Source organism: Lathamus discolor, chromosome 3 (assembly GCF_037157495.1).
Source record: "Lathamus discolor isolate bLatDis1 chromosome 3, bLatDis1.hap1, whole genome shotgun sequence".
Lineage (NCBI taxonomy): Eukaryota > Metazoa > Chordata > Aves > Psittaciformes > Psittacidae > Lathamus > Lathamus discolor.
In genome coordinates this window covers 113538726-113561826 of record NC_088886.1, presented here as the reverse complement: position 1 = coordinate 113561826, position 23101 = coordinate 113538726, and the positions used below count along the sequence as shown (strand labels likewise).

General features: G+C 39.9%; 1 protein-coding gene across 1 annotated transcript in view; it reads left to right on the top strand.

Moving 5' to 3' along the window:
* The first annotated feature begins 9968 nt into the window (after positions 1-9968).
* Positions 9969-23101, top strand: part of ACVR2A (activin A receptor type 2A) — a 71815-nt gene continuing 58682 nt past the window's right edge. The window contains exon 1 of the mRNA XM_065671244.1: positions 9969-10851. Within this exon, the coding sequence (XP_065527316.1) occupies positions 10797-10851 (55 nt within the window). The 5' untranslated portion in view covers positions 9969-10796. The remainder of the gene's footprint in view (positions 10852-23101) is intronic.

Below are 23101 nucleotides of genomic sequence, written 5' to 3'. Positions count from 1 at the left end.
AACTGTCAGACTGTAATACTTACAAGCACAATTCATGCAAGTCTTGCATTTTTCTCCAATTGTTATATATATACTAAACATAACTACCTAACAGAAAGTATCTGTTGTGAGAGGTTGTTAGAGGGTAGAAAAATATTGTAATGGGTGTGAACAATGTTTTGGATAGACACAGTTTGGATCGCAGTAGATATAACTTGAAGTTCTTTAGAGAAAAATGGTTAAAGCAGGCAAGAGATATAGACAAAATAAGTCCAAGGCCACACCCTGAGTTCTATCCAAAGTGCATCTGGGGAGTAAGGGTGCAAGAAGATGACCATTAAAACTCCTTTAGAATGTCTGGCTGCTTAGCAAGGAGCCACAATTTAAACCAGAATTCCATGAGCCCTTTAAACAAGCCCTTGTATCCAAAAAGTGGCTTCTGAATTTCTTCACACACTTAGAATCATAGAATCATAGAATAGTTAGGGTTGGAAAGGACCTTAAGATCATCTAGTTCCAACCCCCCTGCCATGGACAGGGACACCTCACACTAAAAAACTTGTGGTTTTAACACCAAGAAGGTGAAGACCTTCAAGCCAACATAAGAGAATAGGAATGAATGAGTTCAGAAACTAGTTTACAGCTAATTTTTCGGTTTGGTTTGGTCTGGTTTACTCACTGGGCTAGTTTTAACCCAAATCAGCTCCCCAACAATGAAGTCTGCAGCTGCATGAACATTTGTGCAGGGCAGGGCAGCATCTCTTGGCTTATACTGGCTTAAAGTGTTTGTGGAAGTGCAGCATGAGTGTAACTATAGATCTGCTATAGTCTAACACTGCTAATAATCCACAAATGCCATTCCAGAACACAAGAATAGTTAAAGCACATAAATGGCTTTGCCATGTGCTCCGCATAGAGGCCTAACAGAGGAGACCTTAAAAAATTGCTGTAACAGCTTGAAAAATACATAAGTTTTGAGGTAACTGTATGTTCCAACAGCAAGGACAAAAATCTGATTGCCAAGTCACTTGCATCACAGTATGATTGATAAGAACGAGATAAATGTACTTACCAGACCCCCCACAAAACAGCTTCTGTGAGAAAGCTCATGACACTGCATTCTTCCCGCCTCCCTCAGCCTAACCTGTCCTGCCATCATTCGATCCTCTTTGAACCTGCCTGGAGTCTGCAAGTTTCCTTCCCAATAATAAAGTCACTTTTAAGCTTTTCAGTCTCTGCTAAAAATTTCCAGTAAGCTCCAGAGGTTACAGAGAATCAAAGTGAAGTAACAGCACGCTTATCAGAAGAATCAAGATGGAAATGACACTCCGCTTTTACCATTACTGCTTCACTGCAACACTAGCCACAGACAAACTGAACACTCTTGTATGATTTACAAACACCGGACTGAACACGTGCATATATATCAGTAAGTGCTGTCTTTTTTTGGAGCCACAAGCTTACTGCATCTGTATATTCTAGTCTGAACAGTTCATCTTCATTGCTATATGGACATAGAAATTCTACCAAAAGTATCAACTATTCCAAGTATTAGGAGCTATCTATTAGAACTGGCATAAAAAATAAATATTTCATGCTGACTGATTTGCCACCTGCTTTGCATAATAGTTTTCTTTTACCTACCTGTTTTTAAGAAACTTTTGATTAAATTGTTGTAATTAGATGCTAATTAAATAAGTAAAAAAACCTTCACCAAAAAAAAAAGAGCACATCTTTATCTGATACAAATCTTAAGGACAGCTTAAGCAAAACAATAATGTAGATGAGTTATCACCTGCTAACATACATACACAGACATATATTATATATTGTGCATATTCCACTAAGTTTTTCTCAGGTGGGAATCAGCTAACAAAGATAACAGCACGCTATCATTTAAAAATAATACTTGAAAAAAGGTTCTTTCAAATGGTTGAAGCTTGTTTGCTAAATATTTGACAAGTTCACTACAGTCAGTATGCTAGAAAGCAAATCTTGCACCTGAGAACAGTTTTTCTTCAACACATAACTGATATTAAGCAGCATGATAATGCAGTGTAATGCTGATGATCCTAAGATCTACAAGTAAAGCAGTTATTTATCCAGCTCCTACATATATCTGGATAATTTCCATTACAAAATCATGAAAAAGCACAGCAATTGATCAATTGACAGCATACTACATACTGCACACTGAACTGAGAAATGCTCAGCAGTTGCACAAAGTTACTGCAGTTCAGTTATATTAACTACATAAAACCTGCTTCGGAAACTGTGATTAGCTGAATGCTTCCATATTATTTAGTTGGAAAATGAGAGGGAGAGAGGCTGTTCTTACATTCTAATTTGGCTTCTCTCATCACTACTACAAGAGACAACATGGTTCTATAAAATTCTTCCATGCTAGCTAATACAGCTGAAAACATCCAACCACATCTTAGTCCTTCTCTCCAAGAGCTACATGACTCAGTGAATTGCCTGATATTTTAATGACAGTAAAGCTTGTAAACCAAAATAGATTGGTACTATTAGCTTTAACAGATTGAAAGAAACATGAACCAAACAAGCAAAAAAAAAAAAAAAAAACACCAAACCCTGCCTCTTTCCTTTCACTTGCCTTAGCCAGTACCTGAAAACTTCCTTGGCAATGTCCATGAAACTTGGCAAGAAGTGTTGTCTGAGCTTTCTCAAATGCAAAGCACACAGCGTAATCTGAACATTCAAACTCTGAGTATGCTTAACAGAAATTGTAAAACTAGGTAGTGCTATGCACAATTCCAGGAGAAAAAAACCCTGATCTTTCAACCCAAATTGCAGCCAAGCAACTGTTCCAGTAGAATAAGCCTTCAAAACCATGGGAATCTCTCTCCTGAGAGCGTTTAAGCTTTCCTAATGCTCTTAATCCACCTTGATATTGAAACGCCAGACACACTGGCACCCACCTTCTGACTTCCAAATAGCTGGTCAAGTGTCTGAGAGTTTCTTTTCCCTCAGCTTTTGTTTCTTCTTTTTAATTTCAGTCGGTCGACTATTAACATCCTATGAATTTTACTGCTACAGAAGAACTCAACATTTTAAGATTCAGGACTGAAAAGTCAGACAAGCAGCTCTGTTGTCAGTTCTTTTAAAAATTACTATGCATGTATGCAATTTTCTGCCAAAGCTTGAACCCAAACTGCACATCACAGCTCTGTAACTAGCCCACTCTCTTAAAGTTCTCCACCCACCCCCCAGGGCACGTTTCAATGTTTCATTTTGATTCAATGAGCAAAACAGATCTAATTTTCTCTAGAACCTAGGTTGTCTACCTGACACTAGTACTGTGCTTTTCATCAGCTCCCATAAAATGTTTCTGCTAGTAAGAAACAGAACACTTCAGGTACAGTTTTGATAAAATGTATTTGGCTTATGAAAAACATATATGCATTACCTGTGACAGTGTGTTTGACTTTTTCTTGCGTCTCTAAACAGAGAACAAAAAATAATTATATATATTTTATGTATATAAACACACAATTTGTAATTAAGTTCTGAAGTTAAACCACATGTCACAGCTTGGAAAATGAGCCAATTCCCTTGGTCCCCCTCTTCAGTCACTACAGAAAGCTTCTAGTATTCTTGGGATGGCATTGTAAGTAATTTCATCTATTCACATATTTTCCTTGTTTCAAAAGAATCAAAAGTCACATTAACAAAATAATTCTAAAGAGAGCACAATTTAAATATCTGAAAATCCCTCCTCACTTACCCACTTTGCCCTCCTATTTCTTATGACTATTTAATTACAAATTGACAGTCTAAAGTATGTAATTCTTTATCAACAAATAAATGCATGCATAAAGACTTTCTAAGTAGGTGGAAAAGATATATTCTTTAAAATCTAGTATTGTTGACAGGACACTATAGCAAAAGAAAACACTTGCCGCATTTTAAGAATTCATCAAAAATAATGGTGAAAACATTACAATGTTTTAACATTTGCTTTCTGTGATGAACACAGAGTACATTTATAAAGGGGTATATAAATCATCACACTATATTCTGAGAAGGAAAATCTCTACATGGACTTGAAGAACCTTGTTTTGATAATACAGACTAAGGATTTAAGAATTCATCTTGGACTTGTCATGGCACTTCACAAAAAGTATTGTATAGTATAAATGAGGACTATAGAGCAATATCTAGAAAAAATAATTTTACTGTGAAATACGTATGAAATCATACATGATAAATGCCATAGTAATAAAGAATTGTGACAAAACAAACTGCCTCTAAGAGAAAATGTAGTGTCTGAAAGCAACTGGAAGCTCTAGCTGGATGATCATTTCTGACAAGACAGTGCAAATCCTAGAAAGAAACATCACTTTGTCCTCCAAGAAAACAGGGTAGATATTTTCGCTTCTCTGCACAAGTATTTTAAGGAAAAATGCATAGCAGGTCAGAAAAAGAAAAATAATCATTGGTATAAATGTAGCCCTTAAAGGAAATTACTTGATGAAGATTATACTTAAGTGTTAGCTTCCACAAAATTTTATGTGTTTTTTTTAAACTTGAAGCAGAGAAACATTCAACTTAGTGTGGGTCCACAAGGTCCATGTGATTACATTAAAAAGGAATTTGTCACACACACAGACTCACTATAGAAATAGCTTTGCATAACATGATACAGGCCAAATCCTATTCATTTGTAGTTACTAGTACTGCTCACATAATATATATACGTAATACATATGAATAAAATGAGCGCACTTTAGCCAAACACCAAAATATCCAAATCCAAAATCAGGCTATAATTTCAGCACGTACTTTATTTTGTGGATATCAGCTGGACCCAACACCCGCAAGTAAAATTTATGTTTAATTACAAACTTAAAAGGAGAAAACTTTGACGGATGTATATACTGACCCAATCCAAAAGCATACCAGAGGCAAGTGATTTTATTATCTGTCCACAGCACTAAAATTGAAAATTTATATTAAAACTCTTTTAAAAACATCATGAGTTTCACATAAATTAGGCATTCTCTTCTGAAATTAAAAAATAACTTTAAGTCAGTTATTTACTTCTCTTTTTTTTTTCTTTTTTTTTTTTTTTTTTTTTTAATTAGGTTGCCCTCCAGTATCTGCACTTTCTACCAGCTGACTGGTAAGGAAGAGATCCATTTCTTGCCTCTTTGATAATTTTTGTTTTGGTTATGTAAAGACAGTGTCTGAAGGTGGTCCTCTTTCCTTCACAACTTCAAAGCGAGAATTACTTGGACCATAAGGGAAGATAAATGAGATAATGACAAGGATTATATCTCTTGATGTTACTCCTGATATTATAAAACCCATGTTTCCCATTCTACATTTTAAAAACGCTTGTATAGATAATATGAATGAGGGCTGCACAATAGCTTCTTACCTACAATGGTGTTCTACAAGAACAGTATTGACTCAGTGGTTAAGTGTGGAATAGCAGAGACACAGCTTAAATCCTCTATTCATAGCAGTGCTCTGAAGAGAAAAATGAGACATCGCTGGGTTTTGATTCTTCTCATTCTTCCCTAGAAGGAAAGTTATATTTGTGCTGCCTCTAGGCAAAGTACCATCCCACGTGAACAAAAAAGGATGAAACTAAGATCACATCCATTTCATTTTGCTTCTGCTACCCCAGCGCAGAAGCTCTCCGCAGATGCTTAAGTCCCTGACACTGTAGCTGCAGTGCTCATATGTCAGAGTAAATGATTCATTAAAAATGCATAGACAGATTGATCTGAGAAGAGGGAAAAAAGATCTGGAGTTTAAGGCAAAAGGAAAACAGAAATGAGAAGCCAAAAGGTAGAAAATGGAAACACCCCCAAAAGCCACACGAGAAAGGCATGCAAAAAGACAACTAAAAGAAAGAGGAGACAACAACCCTGTTGACATTTAATATGCCTACTTGGGATAAAACTCATCCTTTTACTAGCAATAAAAGCAAAAGCCTGGAGAAAGACCAAAGCCCTTAAAGCATTTTGCATCAAGTACCTCACAAAAAGATGGTAGGCAATTTCTGCTAAGGCCTGTACAACATTTGCACTGAATTACCTAATTTTACTTTAATGTAATTAAATGGGAGCAAATCCCTAATGCAGATATAGATAGCTCTATTGATATTGCACCTATAATGACATAACTGAAACAGTATTAAGGTGCTACATCCATGCAACAAAACTGTTTCTTATTATTTGCATTTAAAAGTAGAGTATATTTGTACCTCTCCTTATTTGTTTCTTTTCACATGCTACATTACGTAGGTCTGCAAAGGATGCAAGGCTTATGTGCAGCGCCAGTGGGGTTGAAAGCAGGCTGATGCTTTTGGAGCAGCACGGAAGTCTGAGCAGGCTCCCTGATCCTAGTTACCAACAGTCATCTTAATTCATATACCACTTGCTGTGCTCCCACTCAGTCTCAGAACTGGGAAGGAAAAAAAGAGAAGGATAGGTTCATTTGTGATTCTTGTGGTCCTGATAAACATGTGATTGACAAGACTAACCTTAGACTATTACTAGCTTTCTAGTATTTCCCGGATGGCCAGAAGACTTTACTCTGTTAAAAGAATCCTGCAAGCCAAAACCTACCCATGCTTAAGAATAAAAAGCTATTTGAATAAGAGACACCTTACCATGACATTCAGGCAAATTATGTTACATAGGTGACATATTTAATCTATTTTTCATTAAAAAAAATTGGTAAAATATGAGTATGGACCATAACTTATATTCCGTCAGTTATGAAAAAATAGCTAGATACCTACAATGGGAAGTATATATATATAATCATGCACATGTACAATAGCAATATTTTTAGCTGCAATTTCCTACTCATGTGGCAACACGATGAGCATTTTGAAGAAGCTGAGCCAAGTGAAAATACAACCTGCAGAACAGGTCATATTTAAATATTCTGCTATTGAAGAATATTAAAACCTGCAGATTAAGTAGGAGTGTTGTAATACTTACATTAATTAATGCTTATAAATCATTCTGAAATACTTGGATAAAAGATGGCATAAAAAGTGTTGCCACATGTCTTGATGCTTCTAGGTGTGTACAACTCCTTACATCTTATTTTGCTTTTTGGATGGTTCAAATCATCAAAAATATCCTCACTGGATGAAATAAGTGTTGGTGTTTGAACACAGCAGAGAAGCACCAAGGATGCTCGAATCCTGATTAAGAACTCGAGCAGCCACCTCAATATAAATATACTTAAATACCTACATTTCTTCATGTCTGAATCCAAGCACTAGTGGTGGTTCTTCAGGTCTAGATATTGAATGCCTCTGTTAATCGATGAATTAGCACAGCTCCAACTCTGCTGTTTATTCACATATGTGAAATATCTTACACATACTATTCCTTCCAATCTAGTACCATGTAGTAGTCACATAAAAAAAACACCAACCCTAACACATTGCTATTAAGCAGACTGAAAGGAAGGTACCTGGAAACTCTTGAGACCTATCTGGTGCTAGTGAACAACATAACCAGTTTTCAGAGAACTTGGTACTTCTTGCTTATACAACACAAGCCTTCATAAAATACAGAAATTAAAGGCCAGCATTAATTTCCTTATGCTTTCCTGCACTGATCTCGTGATCTAAGAGGCATGTCTTCCTTTTTAATCAGAAACAAATATTTTATGGCATCCATTTTAAAAAACAGAAGCATGGGGAGTGTCACCAAACTCAGAAAGGAGCATAATCACTGTCCTTAATGGAGACAATTTAGTGCAGAAGAGTTTTAGCTAGACGTACCCCAAGTACACACATCTTACCCAAAAGGTGAAAACACTGGGAAGTTATTCATCCTGCTCTCTTCCCTCCTCTATTTCAAACTCAGCACGTGTTGCTTTATACCGGCTGTTCCGGCGTACAAACCGTTTGCTCTGCTCTTACACAGCACGTAAAGCAACGCGGTGTTGTGCCGGCCTGGGTAACTTCTAAAGGCTATCTCGCTGCAAATAAATACTGCAAGCCACTGGTCCGCAGCAGCCAAAGGACAAACAATGATAGGAAACAGAAGTTTGTTGTGATCTGGACGGTGGCTGAGCAAGCTGCAGAGGCCGGAGGCGTGGCCACCATGCGAGCTGAGCACCCAGTTCTTCGGGGTGACCAGTGCGAACATAGTTAATTGCACGTGAGGCGCTCTGGTACAACCACCTATTAACGTTGAACCTTGGCATGACAGCATCTGAAGGCAAGGCTGTAAAACACACCCTGGACGTTGTGGCCGTGACCCTGAGGAACACGTCTGCCACGGGGATGATCACCACAAGCCCATCTCCCACCAGGACTCCCCAGTGCCATTCCAGGCTGGGGGTGGGAGACGCAGCGCCGGGAAAGCAGCTCTCGCACCACTGGTAACAACTCACAGCGGTTTGATTTTTCCTGCACAGCGCTCCGACACCTGAGACCGGCCGCGCTCAGGGAGAAAAGCTCCGGAACACCAAGAGCAAGCCCCGCAAAGGTGGATTAATAACACAGGGAGGGTGGGACCGGGAGGCGCCAGCTCTCCTCCTCAGGCGCCGAGAAGGCCGGGCGCAGCGAGCAGGTGCCGACGCACTGTGCGGCTGGGTCCGTCCCTCACACCTGCCCTCACGGCACTGTACGGCGGCGGCCTCAGGGCGTCACCGAGGCGAGAGGCGAGAGGCGACAGGCGACAGCCACCGGCTCACGGCGCCCTTCGCTCCCCGCGGCCGGCAGGACGCCAGCGGGCGGTGTCCAGCGAAGCCCCGAGAGGGGCCGCGCCCAGGGGCGGGAGGGTAGGCGGGAGCAGGCGCGCACGAACGGACGCGCTTGTTGCGTGCGCTGCGCGGCGGCGCGCCCGCGGGCAGGTAGGGGCGCAGGGAGCGCGCAGCGGCCGCCCCGCCCCGCCGGGGGTGGGAGTGGGCGGGGTTAGGGGGCTGCCGCCGGGCCGTGAGTGGATAGCGCGGCCGTCAGTCCGGGGCGGCGCGCGGCCGCCCGGCGTCGAGCGGCGGGGTGCCGTGATTGTGGGAAAGGAAGGGAGGGGGGGGGAGGGGGAGGAGGAGAGGAAACAAAAACAATCGTCCGGGTGCCGCCATCTTGGGTCCGTTCTCCACGCCACACAAGTGAATGGGTAGATATGAAATTACCACAGGGGAGCAGCAACAGCAGCAGGGTACGGAAGGCTGTGCCGAGCTGCCGGCTGGACTCGAGAGACTCTAGAAACGGCTCTTGCCGCCGCCGCCACCACCCAGAGAAAATCCCCGGGCTCGGCCTTTTCTCCTCGCCAACCCCTAAACTGCACTCCTGGAGGGACAAAGTTGGTTTCAGCCGCGCTGCCTCCGCCGTCCGGGAGACGAGAGAGTTGCGTTCGGCAGTGGCTTCCTCGGAACCGCGAGTGAGCTGGGGTCAGAGTTAGGGGAGAGGGTGACGAGGGGACTCCTTCCCCCGCCGCCCTCCGGCCCGGGCTCGCCGTGTGGGAGGCACGAGGAGGAGGCAGCAGGAGCCCCGCAGGCGTTTCCTTCCCACCCCTGCCGATTCTTATTCCTTTCTCCTAAAAGGAAAAAAAGGAAAAAGCAAGGACTGGATTGACTCGCAAGGACGGCCGGGACTGTCGCTGGTCTCCTTGCGGGCGGGGGTGCGGCGAGGAACCGATGTGTCCGTGAAGAGTTAAGGCAGGAGGCGAGTCCCAGCCCTGCTTCCCGGGAGGAGGAAACCCGCCGCCCGCCCGGCCAGCACAGAGCTGCCCGCTGCATCCTTCCTTCTGGTGCCCGCAGTCTCACCCGCCGCCTCCTCGCTTCCAAAGAAGCTGAATTCTCCTGGAAGCACGGCAAGGAAGGAAGGATTTGCCACAAAGAATATATCATCCTCCTCCCCAGCGGCTGGATACTGCATTTTAATTGTTTTTGTGTTTTGTTTTTTTTTTTTTTCTCTCCAGTCGCTCTTCTGTGTTTAAATACCAAATATAGCCTCGTGGGGGGGTGGGGGGTGGGGGGGGAGGGGATGGAAATCTCTTAGAAGAATTTGAAATCTTGCTGGGGTTCGGGAGTGCTGCTGTTGCACGGCCCAGGAGATAGGACCGCGGTGACGGGGGAGAGAAGGGAGATGAGCGGCTCTGACTGACTAGCGAAGGACTGGAGATCTGCCGCTTCTCGGGAAGCCCGAAGGTTGGTTGGTTATGAGACTGTTGGTTTTCCCTTTATTCTCTTCTTGTTTACGCTAAATCCCTCAGCATTATTAAGGAAAACCGAAGTGTTGCCCAGGTGTAGCTGGTGGCTTTCTGGTTTTAAAGGTAGTTTTCATCAAGAAACTGACAAAAACTTCTTCCCTTCACCCGGAGGCTTTTGAGGTTTGAAACTGAGATGAAGCTACTTTCCTTCCAAACACTACACGTTGTATAAGGGGAGCCAGGACGAAAACGTCGTGTTTACTGACTTCGATACGACTTCCCGACACTCGGCACCCACGAGGGATGCTTCACGGGAGCTTAATTGTTGATAATTTTTTTTAAGTGGTTTCGTAAAATACTTTTATGAATTATTTTTTTGCCACTCTTCGTACAGAAGCCAAATGACACGTGTGTTTTGAAACACAGTTCCAAATATATCCATCCCTCAACCCGGATTCTCGCCAGAAAGAGACGGAGGGAGATCATCAGTGTCTAAACAAATCTGATTTTACTATTTTATGAACATTATCTGCTGTTATAGCAATATTATGTTGCTATAGATTGCTTTATAACGGTTCAGCAAGAAGGGAGATTTCCCACCTTGCAGGACCCAGGAAGCTGGATACTTAGTGTCACTTAAATGTTTTAACAGCTTGGAAAATGGGAGCTGCTACTAAGTTGGCGTTCGCTGTTTTTCTTATCTCTTGTTCTTCAGGTAAGTGAATGTTCCTGGTCTTATCTCTTTATATGTAAGGTTTTGGGTCAGCACTTGAAAGCTTGAGGTAACTTCATCGATTGGTACAAATGAGAAGAAGTTTTTTTTGTTTTTTTTTTTTTTTTTGGTAACAAATGGTTGGGAATGTCTGTGGTTTTAAAGGCAGAAGCTATTTTCATCGTTACTCTTAAGAACTTATAACGTGAGCACTTCAAACGCGTGCAGCGTTTGGATTTCAGATCAATTGTGTGGAACAAATGTAGGGACATAACCACCTGGTGTCACATGCTGTAATCCGGCAGTGCAGTTATTAACGTTTCATACTGTTTCTTTATATAAGAATAACCCAACTGAAGTGTTCTTCAATTAGATCTCTTATTCCGGACGATTCATTGGTGAATGGCAACCTTAATTAATGCTTCATTAGTTTAGAATACTCAGAAAGTGTTAGCTCGTCCTTTAATGATGGTGAGGGGTGTGAGCATGTGTAGATGTATGCGCAGAATTGGGCTGAAAAGGAAGACTTTCAGGTTCGGAGCAATCATTTGTAACGCTTTGTATTTTGCTACTCAGTAGGTCACTGCCTTGTAGTGCAGAAAAAGCCATGCTACTTTTCTCTTTAAACAGCAGCTCAGCGTCCTGAGGAACTGGGTGTGTGAGGACTTCCCCATGCTCCTTTAGGAGGAAAATTGTTATGGCAGCAACCAGTGGTTGGGGAGAACTGTTGGTATGTTTCTGTTTGAAGCTCCCATCAGTTTCACAAAAAAACCCCAAACCACCCCTGTTGTGAGCTATCTAACGGCTCTAGTGGTAGTTACATGGCAAGCCAGACACTTTATGCTTTTATTTGGAATATGTGAACAGTCCTCTGTGTAGCTTGAGCTACACTTTCTGATGTTCTTGGAGAGTGCGCAAATGTACACTTGTTTAGCAGACAAGCGCTCAGCTTTTCAGTGTAGCTGGTGTGAGGGAATCTTGAGATCCGTATAACAATGCCTTTTAAAATTTCAATGTTATAAGGTACAGGATTTTGCTGAACAGGACGTTTTCTTGTGGTTAGTAAATGGATAGTCTAGTCTTATGTCTGTAGCTGTATTGATCAATTCCGTGTATGCTAAATGTGCTGTGAAATGGCGAGCGCTGCCAGAAATAAACCAGAAAAAAATTTTTTCTGTTCTAACCAGAGAAACAACAGAGCAGGTTAAGGGCAGGCAGAAGGTTGTTGGTTGTGGTTTTTTATTTTTTTTTTTAATCAGGGTATACCATTTATTCCTCTCGAAACATAACATGTTTTCTTCTGACAGTTTTATCTTGCAGTAGAAAATGCGTCTTTCATCTTTTCCTCGTGCCTTATTTTTGAGTTACTCCAGCAACATTCCTCGTAATTCAAGAATATGCTCTGTAGGGAAACTTTTCCCCCCTCTCAGTGACAGTTTCTGAAAGACTTGGTGCCATCTGCTCTTCATGTCTGTCTCTCTCTTCCACGTCCTCCTATTAAGATCCTTTTGCCTAGAGCACAGAATAGTGATCTTGTTGACATTACCTATCCTACTTATTAAACAGAACTCTTAAGCAACAAAGACTGTCTTTTTATTTCTTGCTCAGGTTGTTCTCGGTGAGGTAAAACAAATGTTTCTCTTGCTTGGAAGATGGAATTAATCTTTGTTAAATGAGCAGGAAACTGTCTGCAATTCGGACTGCTTTTCATGTTAATGACACTGTTTTCGTGGTTATTCCAGTACTATACATGAATTGTACTGGTATTTAACAATTACTAAACTATTGTCTACTTGCCTAGAATTTTAGAGTATCTGTAGTCCTGGTGTAGGTCTAAAAACAAATTTAACAGTAAGTTTTTGTTTTATGTTCATAATAGCAAGATTATGTAAGCTTTTAGCTCGCAGTACAGCAGTGTTTCTTTTTTTTAACTGTGACTTGTTTTTGTTTAAAATCATACCTGATCAATTGATTCTAATATCTTTGTCGGAAGAGAAGTTTCTTTTTCACTCTTCAGTCTGAAAAAAGTCTGCCCAGGCTGTATACTTAAGAGTATTGTCAATGGCTGAATAAATCCTAGAATTCAGGCATAAAGATGTCTGGTTTCTCCTTCTCCAGTATGCAGTTTCCAGCTACTGTGTGTGTCTGTGTGTGTGTGTGTGTGTGTGTTGGGGAGTGAGGGTTTTGGTTTTCTGTATTTATTAATTTATTTGAATATGGAATTATTTTCTGCAGTTGTTTACATAGCCAATTAGTACTGGTGTTCCTTAAAGAGGTGAAAATGTTGTGGGTTTTTTTCATGTGTGGTGGGTGTGGAAGTGGTCTTCAGGTTGAAGACATTTTATTTTACTATCTATAATGCTGTATGAAATTCTGTAAATGTACTTCGGATGGATAGGAATTTCCAGTGAATCTGGTTATCTTTGCTAAGAGATTGAAAGCTATTTCCCTTTTCTAACTAAGAGATTTGAAAAAGAGCATCTGTGTTGTGTTTATTAGGCTTTAAAATATCTGTAGATGCTTGGATAAGAGTGGGTGTAGGTTTGCACCCATTCGCACTGATTCAAGAGAATGAGATGAATGTGTATTAACTAAACATTAAAACTTTGTACCCAGGCCAAGGTTCTCCCTGTGCCCTCTAATATACTTTTTTAATGTAAACCCATGTGTATTTTTGATTTAATAAAGAACAGAAGATACAGAAGCAGTAATAGAAGGCTTAGGAACAGTTGAATATGCTTCCTGTGCCTCTTCTGTAGGTAAGATTGTAGGTGCTTAAAAAATAAAAATTGTAAATAAAATAGCTTGTTCATCAAAGAACACTTCTCTTTAGCTATTGTCTACATTCTCCTCAAGGAAGTGTGCTTCTCTGTCCTCTGGTTTTATGATTGCTGAGTTACACCTTAGAAACTTTGGGAACAGAGAATGCATACTTTCATACTTTTCTGTGATGTTTCAGAATATATATCTCGTGCAGCTGACTGGGGAGATGTTTGAAATAGTGGATTGTTTTCAACCAAAATCTTAACGTTGTGGGTTCTGTATAGTTTTTAGCATCTCATGGTTCCTTTTGTTACTCTTAATCTCCGTATTTTCCAAACCATCATTTCTTCTGAGCTACCTGCTCTGCCTTTGGTACCAGGTGGTCCATCATCAAAGTAGCTCTGCAGCTCTCCTACAGGGGCACGACCTGTATCTGTTAAAACTCACTTAAGCTGAATTTATGCTAAAAATCATCTATGCAAAAAGTTGCACATCAGAAAAGTGGTAATCCTCTTTCTTTCCTAGTGATGGATCATTCTCAAGCCAGTCAGAAGGTCTTAAGTAATTTTGCTAAAGGAAACGACACATCAGAGACCTTTGTAGTTGAAGTTTTCACTACATGGAGAACATTTTATTCTTTCATTTGTTTAATTTTTTTTTTAAACTTCTGTCTCAAACCAATTATTACTAGAAGGTATGTGATTTTTTTTTTTTTTCCCTTCTGAAATCCTCCCCCCCCCAAAAAAAAAAGTCTAGATTGAACTGTAAAGCCCAGGATATTGGAATGGTTAGGTGTTCTAAAGGAATTGTGAGGGGGGTGAGGTTAGTATTTAATTGTACTACTGCAGTGTGTTTTTGACTGTAATTTCATTATTAATTTGGTAACACCTGAAAATCTTAGCAAAGGTTTAGGAGTATTGTTTGTGAAATTGTCTCTGTTGGTATTTTCTCTTGTAGCTGTCTGTGATTGTGGTTGAACTCTAATCACTTTATTGCATAGGCAGAGCAGTAAAGCTATTCAGACTTAGTACTGCTGTTAAAGTAAACCCCTGCTCAAGATTCCTTTTTTATAAGACTGTATGCTTTTTTTTATGTGTGTTACCATTAGGCAGTGCCCCAGCACTCTTGATGTTGCTGTTGAGAGCAGGACTTGTAAACCTACTTAATGCTTTTTTCAAGCATAGATAGTTTACGTAGATGTGTTACATAGTTCAAAAGTATCATGGCTCAAGGTTGATGTTATAACTTTGATTACAGATCAGAATTCTGTTACTACTATGTTATCTGTTAAATATTAACTGCAGTTGCAAACCCTAAATCTGGGTTATGAAAAATAGCTGTACTTGTGCTAATGCAGTACTAGAGCAGGTAAGCTTACTTCTAGTAGAACTCTGCTTGACAACTGTTTCTGGAGAGATGCTGCTGTCATGGGTTTATTTGCATATTTTCAGTCACAATTCTCATAGAAAAAGCTTTAATTTGTCTTCAAATGGTGGATGTTATGTAAATTGGCAGGGGGAGGTCTTCTCTGTGAGGGGAAAACTGCTTTCTGCTATATGGGGGTGCAAGAAGGTAATTACTGCTATCAAGAATAAAAAAGTTTTCAGCTATTTTTAATGGAGAGTATTTGACTACCATTTCTGCCCCTTCTTTCTTCTTTTCTCCCCCACTTCAGCTCTCCTCTCCTGCTCCCCTGAATTTAGGGATGGAATTCCTTAGGTGATGGCTTCAGGTGATTTGCAAATGAGGATAAACTCCTTTCCCCACACTGCCCCCACCCCTCTTCCCCCCCCCCCCCACTGCTGTTTAACTGTAGAGGTTCTTTTTTTTCTGTCTTATCATTACCTTTAGGTAGGGGGAAAAGTAACAGTAACTTAAATGTTTTTCATTTTTACTGATTCTACCTTTTCTTCCAACCTTTTACACTTCTGACATTGCCTAGCTTTGAACTCCATATATGGTGTCTGGATCCCTTGAGATAAGTAGTCTCCTTTATTCACAGACAAATGTGATGGACACAATCTGCAAAAGTAGTCGGTTTGAGATATCATAGAATCAGTTAAGCAGGAAAAGACCTTTAAGATCATCAAGTCCAACCGTTACCCCAGGACTGCCAAGGCTACCACTAAACCATGTTACTAACGGCCTCATCTACACAGTTCTTGAACACTTCAGGGACGGTGATTCCACTAGTTCCCTGGGAAGCCTGTTCCAATACCTGATCACTCTTTCTGTGAAGAAATTTTTCCTAGTAGCAAATCTAAACCTCCTTTGGCACATCTTAAGGCTGTTTCCTTTTGTCCTGTTGCTTGTTACCTGGGAGAAGAGACCAACCTCCACCTCACTACAACTTCCTTTCAGATAAAGGAAGTGATAAGGTCCCGTCCCCCCCAGCCTTCTCTTCTCCAGACTAAACAACCCCAGTTCCCTCAGCTGTTCAGAATCATTCACATGATTCTGAGCCAAGATATGTCAAGTCCTGGCTGCTTATACTTAGGAAATTATCTGGAGAATAATCATTATAATATGGCTGTAAAAGATAAAGGTTGACAAAGCATCTGGTTGTGGAAGAGCTTTCTTCGTGAAGGGGAGATGCATTTCCACCACTTAATTAACAGAAAGCAGATTAATGCAAATATCTGCCTTAGCTGGTTGGAAGAATACATGGTCTGTTAGCTATCCGATGTTCCTGAAAATGAGAACTATTTAAAAAGATCAAGAAAATTACGAATTTTATAGCCAAGTTCTTGTGTGATGAAATCTTAATGTGCTTTTGTTGCCTTGGTGCTTAAAATTCAGCACATCTTATTTCCTGTTATTTCCATACGGAAATTGAAGTGTTAGTGGATGCCAGTGACTTTATGTGGCATCTCTTATCTTCTCCCCCCTGCAATGTCTGTGTGGTGGAGGTTTTCTTAGAAGCAGTTTTTGACTACAGTGCCAAACAGCAGAGTGTATTTAGGATTAATCCCACAGAAAATGAATATTTACTGCCATATTGTTTACATTGCATATCTCTGTGGCTAAGGAACCTAGACACACATTGGATAGATCAAATACTTCAGTTGCTGGTGGAAAGAGCAGGGAAGGTTTTATCTACTGCTGTAATTATTGTAGTTTCACAGTAAAGTAAGCCTGTGTGAGTAAGGTCAACATTCATGGGTTTCTTCTGAATTTGCTAATTAAAGCTGTAACTCGAAGCAAGCAGTTTGGCTAGGAAAAAAAAATAGACAATTCATGTTCTAACTGGTGGAATAAATCTTTGGTTATGTGGTTAGAGGTATTTGAAAAACACTTGGAAATGAGGGAAGCATTTGTGGGAAGACTTACCTGTTCCTGCAGTCAAAAGCAGCTGGAGTGGTGTTAGGCTGGGATCTATGGAGGATGGGTATTGGAGGTGTGAAATACTTCCTTGTACCCACCTTCAGTTAGGTGCTGTCACAAAGAACTGAATTCCTTTTAGGTAGTTCAGTGGAAGAATACACCTTCTCTTTTTATCTTCCCCCCTCCCCCTCTCTTCTGTTCCACAGTTCTCCCAAATGAATCCCATATTCAAACTCACAGTCAAAGAAGGGTGAGCAGGATGACAGTCTTCGCTTCTCAGTCTCTGGAACTTTCTTTGTGATGGTCCTCTTAATGAACTGTGCTGCTGTTGCTTTCAGGCAGAAGCTTTGTTATGGAGAAAATGAGCAAGTGACATATTTAGAATTGTATAGATGCCAGTGAAGGTCTGGATGGCAGCTGCGTCATCTAAAATCTTGGTGACTTTACAGTGTAGCAGTGGAAGAACAGGAACACTTGCATATATTGCCAACTCTGTTTCATTGAGATTTTTTGGAAGGTAAAGTAAGTATTGCCAAATTCTGAAAACTTGCCTTGTGTAAGTGCAGGTATTCAAGTATTCTACTGCTATCAATTGGTGCAGTATAATCTGTTTCAATCGGGATGCAGAATCAGTCCAAAATGGTAATAATTTCAGGGTTATTCTTATTATCCACTGAAAAGGCTTGTTAGTAATTATTAAACTCCATGGACTTGGCCTCTGTATGATGTTGAGTACCTTTCATTGGCTATGTGGTGTTGAGGTAATTTAAGTAGTGAGATACTGCCTTTTGAGATTCTTCATTTTGTTAAGGTCTAATTTCTGGTTTTAAGGATTTATATGAAGCTGTAATTAGGTGGTAATTCAGTTCAAAATGCTGAAAGCAGAATGTAATTAAAAGCAAACCCCTATATGCTCTTAAATGTGATGGGTATGTAAGAAATGATGAAATACTTTTTTTGCCTTTATAACTCTGTAGTTACATGGGGGAAACATTGCCTGTAGCTGGGGAATTGAACTGACTGAAAAGCAAGATGATAGAGAAGAATCAGTGTTTTATAAATGTTGGATCTTGGCTAAAATGAAAACCAAGACTATTTCTCAAATTCCTTTGTTTTCTGAACTTTGAGACAGTCATCAACTAAGCTGAAACTCAGAAAATCAGCCTATTTTGCATCTACAAATGGTAGGTATTGTTTTATAATCTAGTTCTATTGTGTTTTACTATCCTAGTTAACTTTGACACAATTTAAAGCCAATATCTGAACAGAAGACATCTAATTTCATCCAGAAGTTTTGTTTTCAGAAATTGTCTGTATAATTTCAAATTATTTCAAAAACTGGGAATAAGAATCTCTATTGCTTAGAGTTTTGTTGCTTTTCAATAGCTTTAACTCCTTGCACCTTCCATTCTTAAAAGGGATGCATTCAATGTATTGTAATTTCACCAGGAAAGAGTGATTTTTATTTTATTTTTTTTTTATAACTGAAGTTGAGAAGTTTCTTGTGATAGATCAACTTCTGAAGTTGGATGGTATATCCATCCTTTTTAGAAATGGAGGATATTGTTCCTGTATTTTCTGGAAGATACCAAACCTTTTATGGGTAAGTCAATATGCTGGTTTTGTTCTGGGGAAAAAAATGGAAAGGGGGAAGGTAACTCAGTGATTTCTATGTGTCTTGCTGTTGGTTGTGGTTGTTTTTTGGTTGGGTTTTTTTTTTTTGGTGGGTTTTTTCTGTGTGTTTTTTTTAATATATAGGATTGACTGTAGATCTGAAGAATGTTTGATCTGTGGCTTGTCTCGTTTTCTTAGTGAAATTAATCTGCAAAGTGAACACGCATACTGTTTTGCTATTAGTGCAGTCCTGATATTGGTTTTTGTTAACTGGTGTCTAATGGGATGACATGCAAGCATGGTTTCAGGGACAGTGCAGGCAGGGGGTCAGTGCCAAGAGTCAGCACAGTCAAGACTGCCAGAATTCCTGCAGCTTCAGCACTTCAGTACAGCCTCATCTCATGTTTGGGAGCGTGGAGTGTATACCATCAGTATGCTGTGGAAACATTATAATGATTTATACTGGGTTACAGCTTAGCTTTTGTGATACTTTAGATGTTCAAACCAAAAAATTTTTCCACTTAAAAAAGAAAAATGCAGAGACAAAAAGGGGAGGGGTGAGGGGCACACCTCCCCCCCCCCCCCCCCCCCAACAAAACAACAACAGAAAAACTCTCTAAAACGCATCAAACCAAAAACCCCCAAACCACCAAACCAACCAACTAACCTCTTTGGTGCCAGAACAACGTCACACAGAGCAATGGGGAGGAAGTCCATAGTCAAGTGTTACATGGTATGGATGTTCTCTGTCTATGAGATGTAGCCTATGGTCCACTGAACAGTCATAGACTCATAGGAGGGTATGAGTTGCAAAGGACCTGAAGGTCATCTACTTCCAACCCCCCTGCCATGGGCAGGGACACCTCACACTAAACCATGTCATCCAAGACTCCTTCCAGCCTGGCCTTGAACACTGCCAGGGGTGGAGCATCCACAGCTTCCTTGGGCAACCTGTTCCATTGCCTCACCACCCTCACAGGAAAGAACTTCCTCCTTATATCCAATCTAAACTTTCCCTGTTTTAAGTTTGAACCCGTTGCCCCTTGTCCTATCGCTACAGTCCCTAATGAGGAGTTCCTCTCCACTATTCTTGGACCTGATGTGATCTGCAGTATAGTTACATGATTTGAAGAAAAAAAAAAATGCCTGCTTTGTGTTTAAAGATTGTTTCTATTTTAGGTTAATATTGAAAGTGTTGAGGCAGAAATGGTGCAGTTGGTGGTTACTGTAATCTTGCACTCTACCCTTTTTGTAATGTCACTTCATAATAATGGCTCAACAGAAATCGTAATTTCCTATTTCAAATTATTTTTTTTTAACCATAGCAGCAAAAATTCATTTTGTCATCAGATGATCTTCTCTGCTCAAAGCAGAGTATTGTCCACCAGATCCTCAGGTTCTTTTCAGCCGGCCAAATCTTATAGTTGCTGGTTGTACTGATGCATAGGATGCTCCTTCCCAGGGCTCAGGGCATCATGTTTGTCTTTGTTGAGTTTTGTGAGATTCCTGTTGGCCCACCCCTCTAGACTGTATAGGTCCTTTTTAGTGACACTACTGCTGTTGAGTACCCCACCCTCTGGCATTGTCTGTACACACACTTGTGTGTGTTACACCACTTCCTCCAACCATTGATAGAGGTAGAAAACAAGAGGGGGCCTAGGATGGGCCCTTGGGGGACTCTGCTAGTGGTACTTCGCATCCTGCTGTGGACATGTTCTATATGTGAGCAGGTCTGTTCCAGTGGCATGCTGGCTGCATCTCAAGCTTTATCTCACATAGGTGATTTAAACTTAATTTTAGCAGCTTCCTTATTTTTGGTGGCTTACAAACTTGTGATTCTGATTATTATTCTTTTTCATAACTGAAGCTGTAATAGCATGGACTTTTTTTTTTTTTTCAGGTTCAGAGTTCTTATTTAGATAATGCTAATCTCTAGTCTTTAAATACTGCCTAAATGATTGTAGTGATATTTATTCTTTCAGATATATTTTGAATACTTGTATTTTCAATATCAATGTGTAAGTTTAAATTTAATCTGGTTTTAAAAGTTATTTTTAAATATGAGTAATCATTTTATCAAGCCTTCTAACCTGAAAAACAGTTTACTTTTAGGAATTCTGGGGAGGAGTCACATAAAGGGCAAAGTGGTTTAATTTTGTTCTTCAGTTACAGTGTTAAATGCATGAGACAAAATTAAACTTTACAGCAAGTAACTTAATTTTAGAAATTTTTGATAATGTTTGTCAGTGGAGGGTACAGATAGTTCTCTTCAGCTCATAGTAACTACAGAACTGAAGAGTTTTTTAAAAATATTTACATGTTTCAGGGTTGAAAAACATTTAGGCTGTTAAAGTCGCAAAAATTGTAAATTGCACACAATTGTTTGAAGTATTGTACTTGTAATAGTAAATTATGATCTTTTTTTTCATCATCATGTTTATAAAGCTACTTTAAAAGTAGCATAGGAAAGATCACTGGTTAAATACTTTCATTTTAATTCTCTGATCTTTAATTTTGGAAAGGGTCTGTTGCAAGTTGCTCCTAGGGGTAATTGTATTTTGTTAAATTTAACACAAAGCCTATCAAAACAGTTGTCTTAAATGGCTTCTAAAATGTTACAATTTGATTACATTTTGTTTAACTTCAGGTTGTGGGACATACTCACAGGGTACAGACCCCAACAAATTAGGCCTCAACCAACCATTTGGAGTAAAATGAATCAGTAGTGAGACCTTATCATAGCTCATATGTGCCATGTATGTTCTAAGGGCAAGATATGGAATCGTGAGTAATCTGTGAGAAGGTTATTTAAAACCATGAGATTGTTTTGCTCCATTCCTGCTGCCAAATAAATTCCTTCCTCCTTAAATAAACCAGCCCCAGACTCAGTAAGGAGTGGCTTACCAACACTGGAAAACCACCTATGAAAAAAAAATACTTGATGGTTTCATGGAAATCTTCTGTTTCTGTTCACCTGAAAAAAAATGTCAGAGACCTTTAAAGAAGCTAAAGGTGCTCAGGTCCCACTTTTTACTCAAGTAGAAATGGAGTGGATTTCTCACGAAAAATCTTGTTGCTCCTGTATGCAGCTGTACTTCTCCAGGGGCTTAAAATTTTGCTTTATTTGCCATCCATCAGAATCTCTTTCGGTTGGCTTTTGACCCTTCTGAATCAGGGAACCGTACTTTTAACAAATTGAACTTAAATCCCCCTTTAGTTTCTCTCATATGATGTGCAAATATTTCTGTAAACTATTGCTTTTTAAAACAAATCCTTTAGCCTGTTGTGTCCCACCAGACTTTGTGAGGGCAGAAGCTTTTGTTCTTTTCTAGCATCCCTTTAACACACTCATACACATACATGCTTTTGAGAACACCTACACAGACTGTATAGTAGATGATTGGCAAAATAAACTGGTAATCCAGCTCTTAAAATTAGGCAGAAGTATGATTGTAAGTAGACTCCTTTATGGCGTATCCTAAGGAGGACCATCTTCTAATGAACTTTCATGAGGATTCAGCCATAAAACAAATTCCATTCTTGTTATTCAGGGTGTTGTTTTTGTGGGTTTTTTTTATTATTGGTTGGTTGGTTGTTGTGTTTGGTGGTGGCTGTTGTTTTTAAATCTTGAGTTTAACAGTAATGAGAAAATGTACCAAAAATGATGATATTACTCTAACGATATGTGAGAAAAGAATATTTCTTGCGTTTATGTAATCGGTGATGTCCTTCTGATATCAAAACCAAAGGGGTTTCCTTCTGTTGAGAATTTGCTGCTTCTTCACTTTGAAGTGTCGTTACTTAAAATTTCTATTTTATGTCAATTTGAGATTGCATGTCTAACTTTAAGCGAGCTTTCTTAGATGTAGTATGACAAAACTGTACAGTTTATACATAGTGATAAATATTACATCAGAGAGTCGTTTCATTGTTGGTGTCTTGTAGGTTTATGTAGGGTATTCAAGAAAAACTGATTGGGGAACTGGGAGACTGACCATTCCTCTTTTCTGTATCCTCTTCCACATCCATATCCCCTCTTCATTGTTGAGTTACACTTCACTGTTGATTCAGTCCTCATACACCAGCCCTTATGGCTGTCTGACATTGTGCTGGTCTCAACCAGCAAAAGTGGCTTGAAAAAACAGGATGAAAGTGGTACCAAACTCAACAGGAGTTGGATTAAAAGGTGGTAAGAGCAAGGATAGAGATGGGTGGAATAAAGGCTGGCAGTGAGTCTGCGTGAATTGACCTAGGAAACGAATTGTCAAGGGTAAATGACACATCAAGATTTGTGAATAGAGCTGTTCTGTGTACATATTGGGTAAGAAAGGAGAAACAACAAAATTAATTACCATTTTTAATAACCTTAATCTTTAAAAAGAACTTCTCTTTTCAGAGTTGTTCTGAGGACCTCAGTGCATGTCTGTATCACAGGATTTCTTCCCTTCCTTTGCTTTCTAAATATCTTCACATCACATTCATCTTTAAGGGCCTTAGATTAAGCATTTCCAGGCAGAAGGGCAGGCCACTGTCTCTTGCAACATTGCTCGAG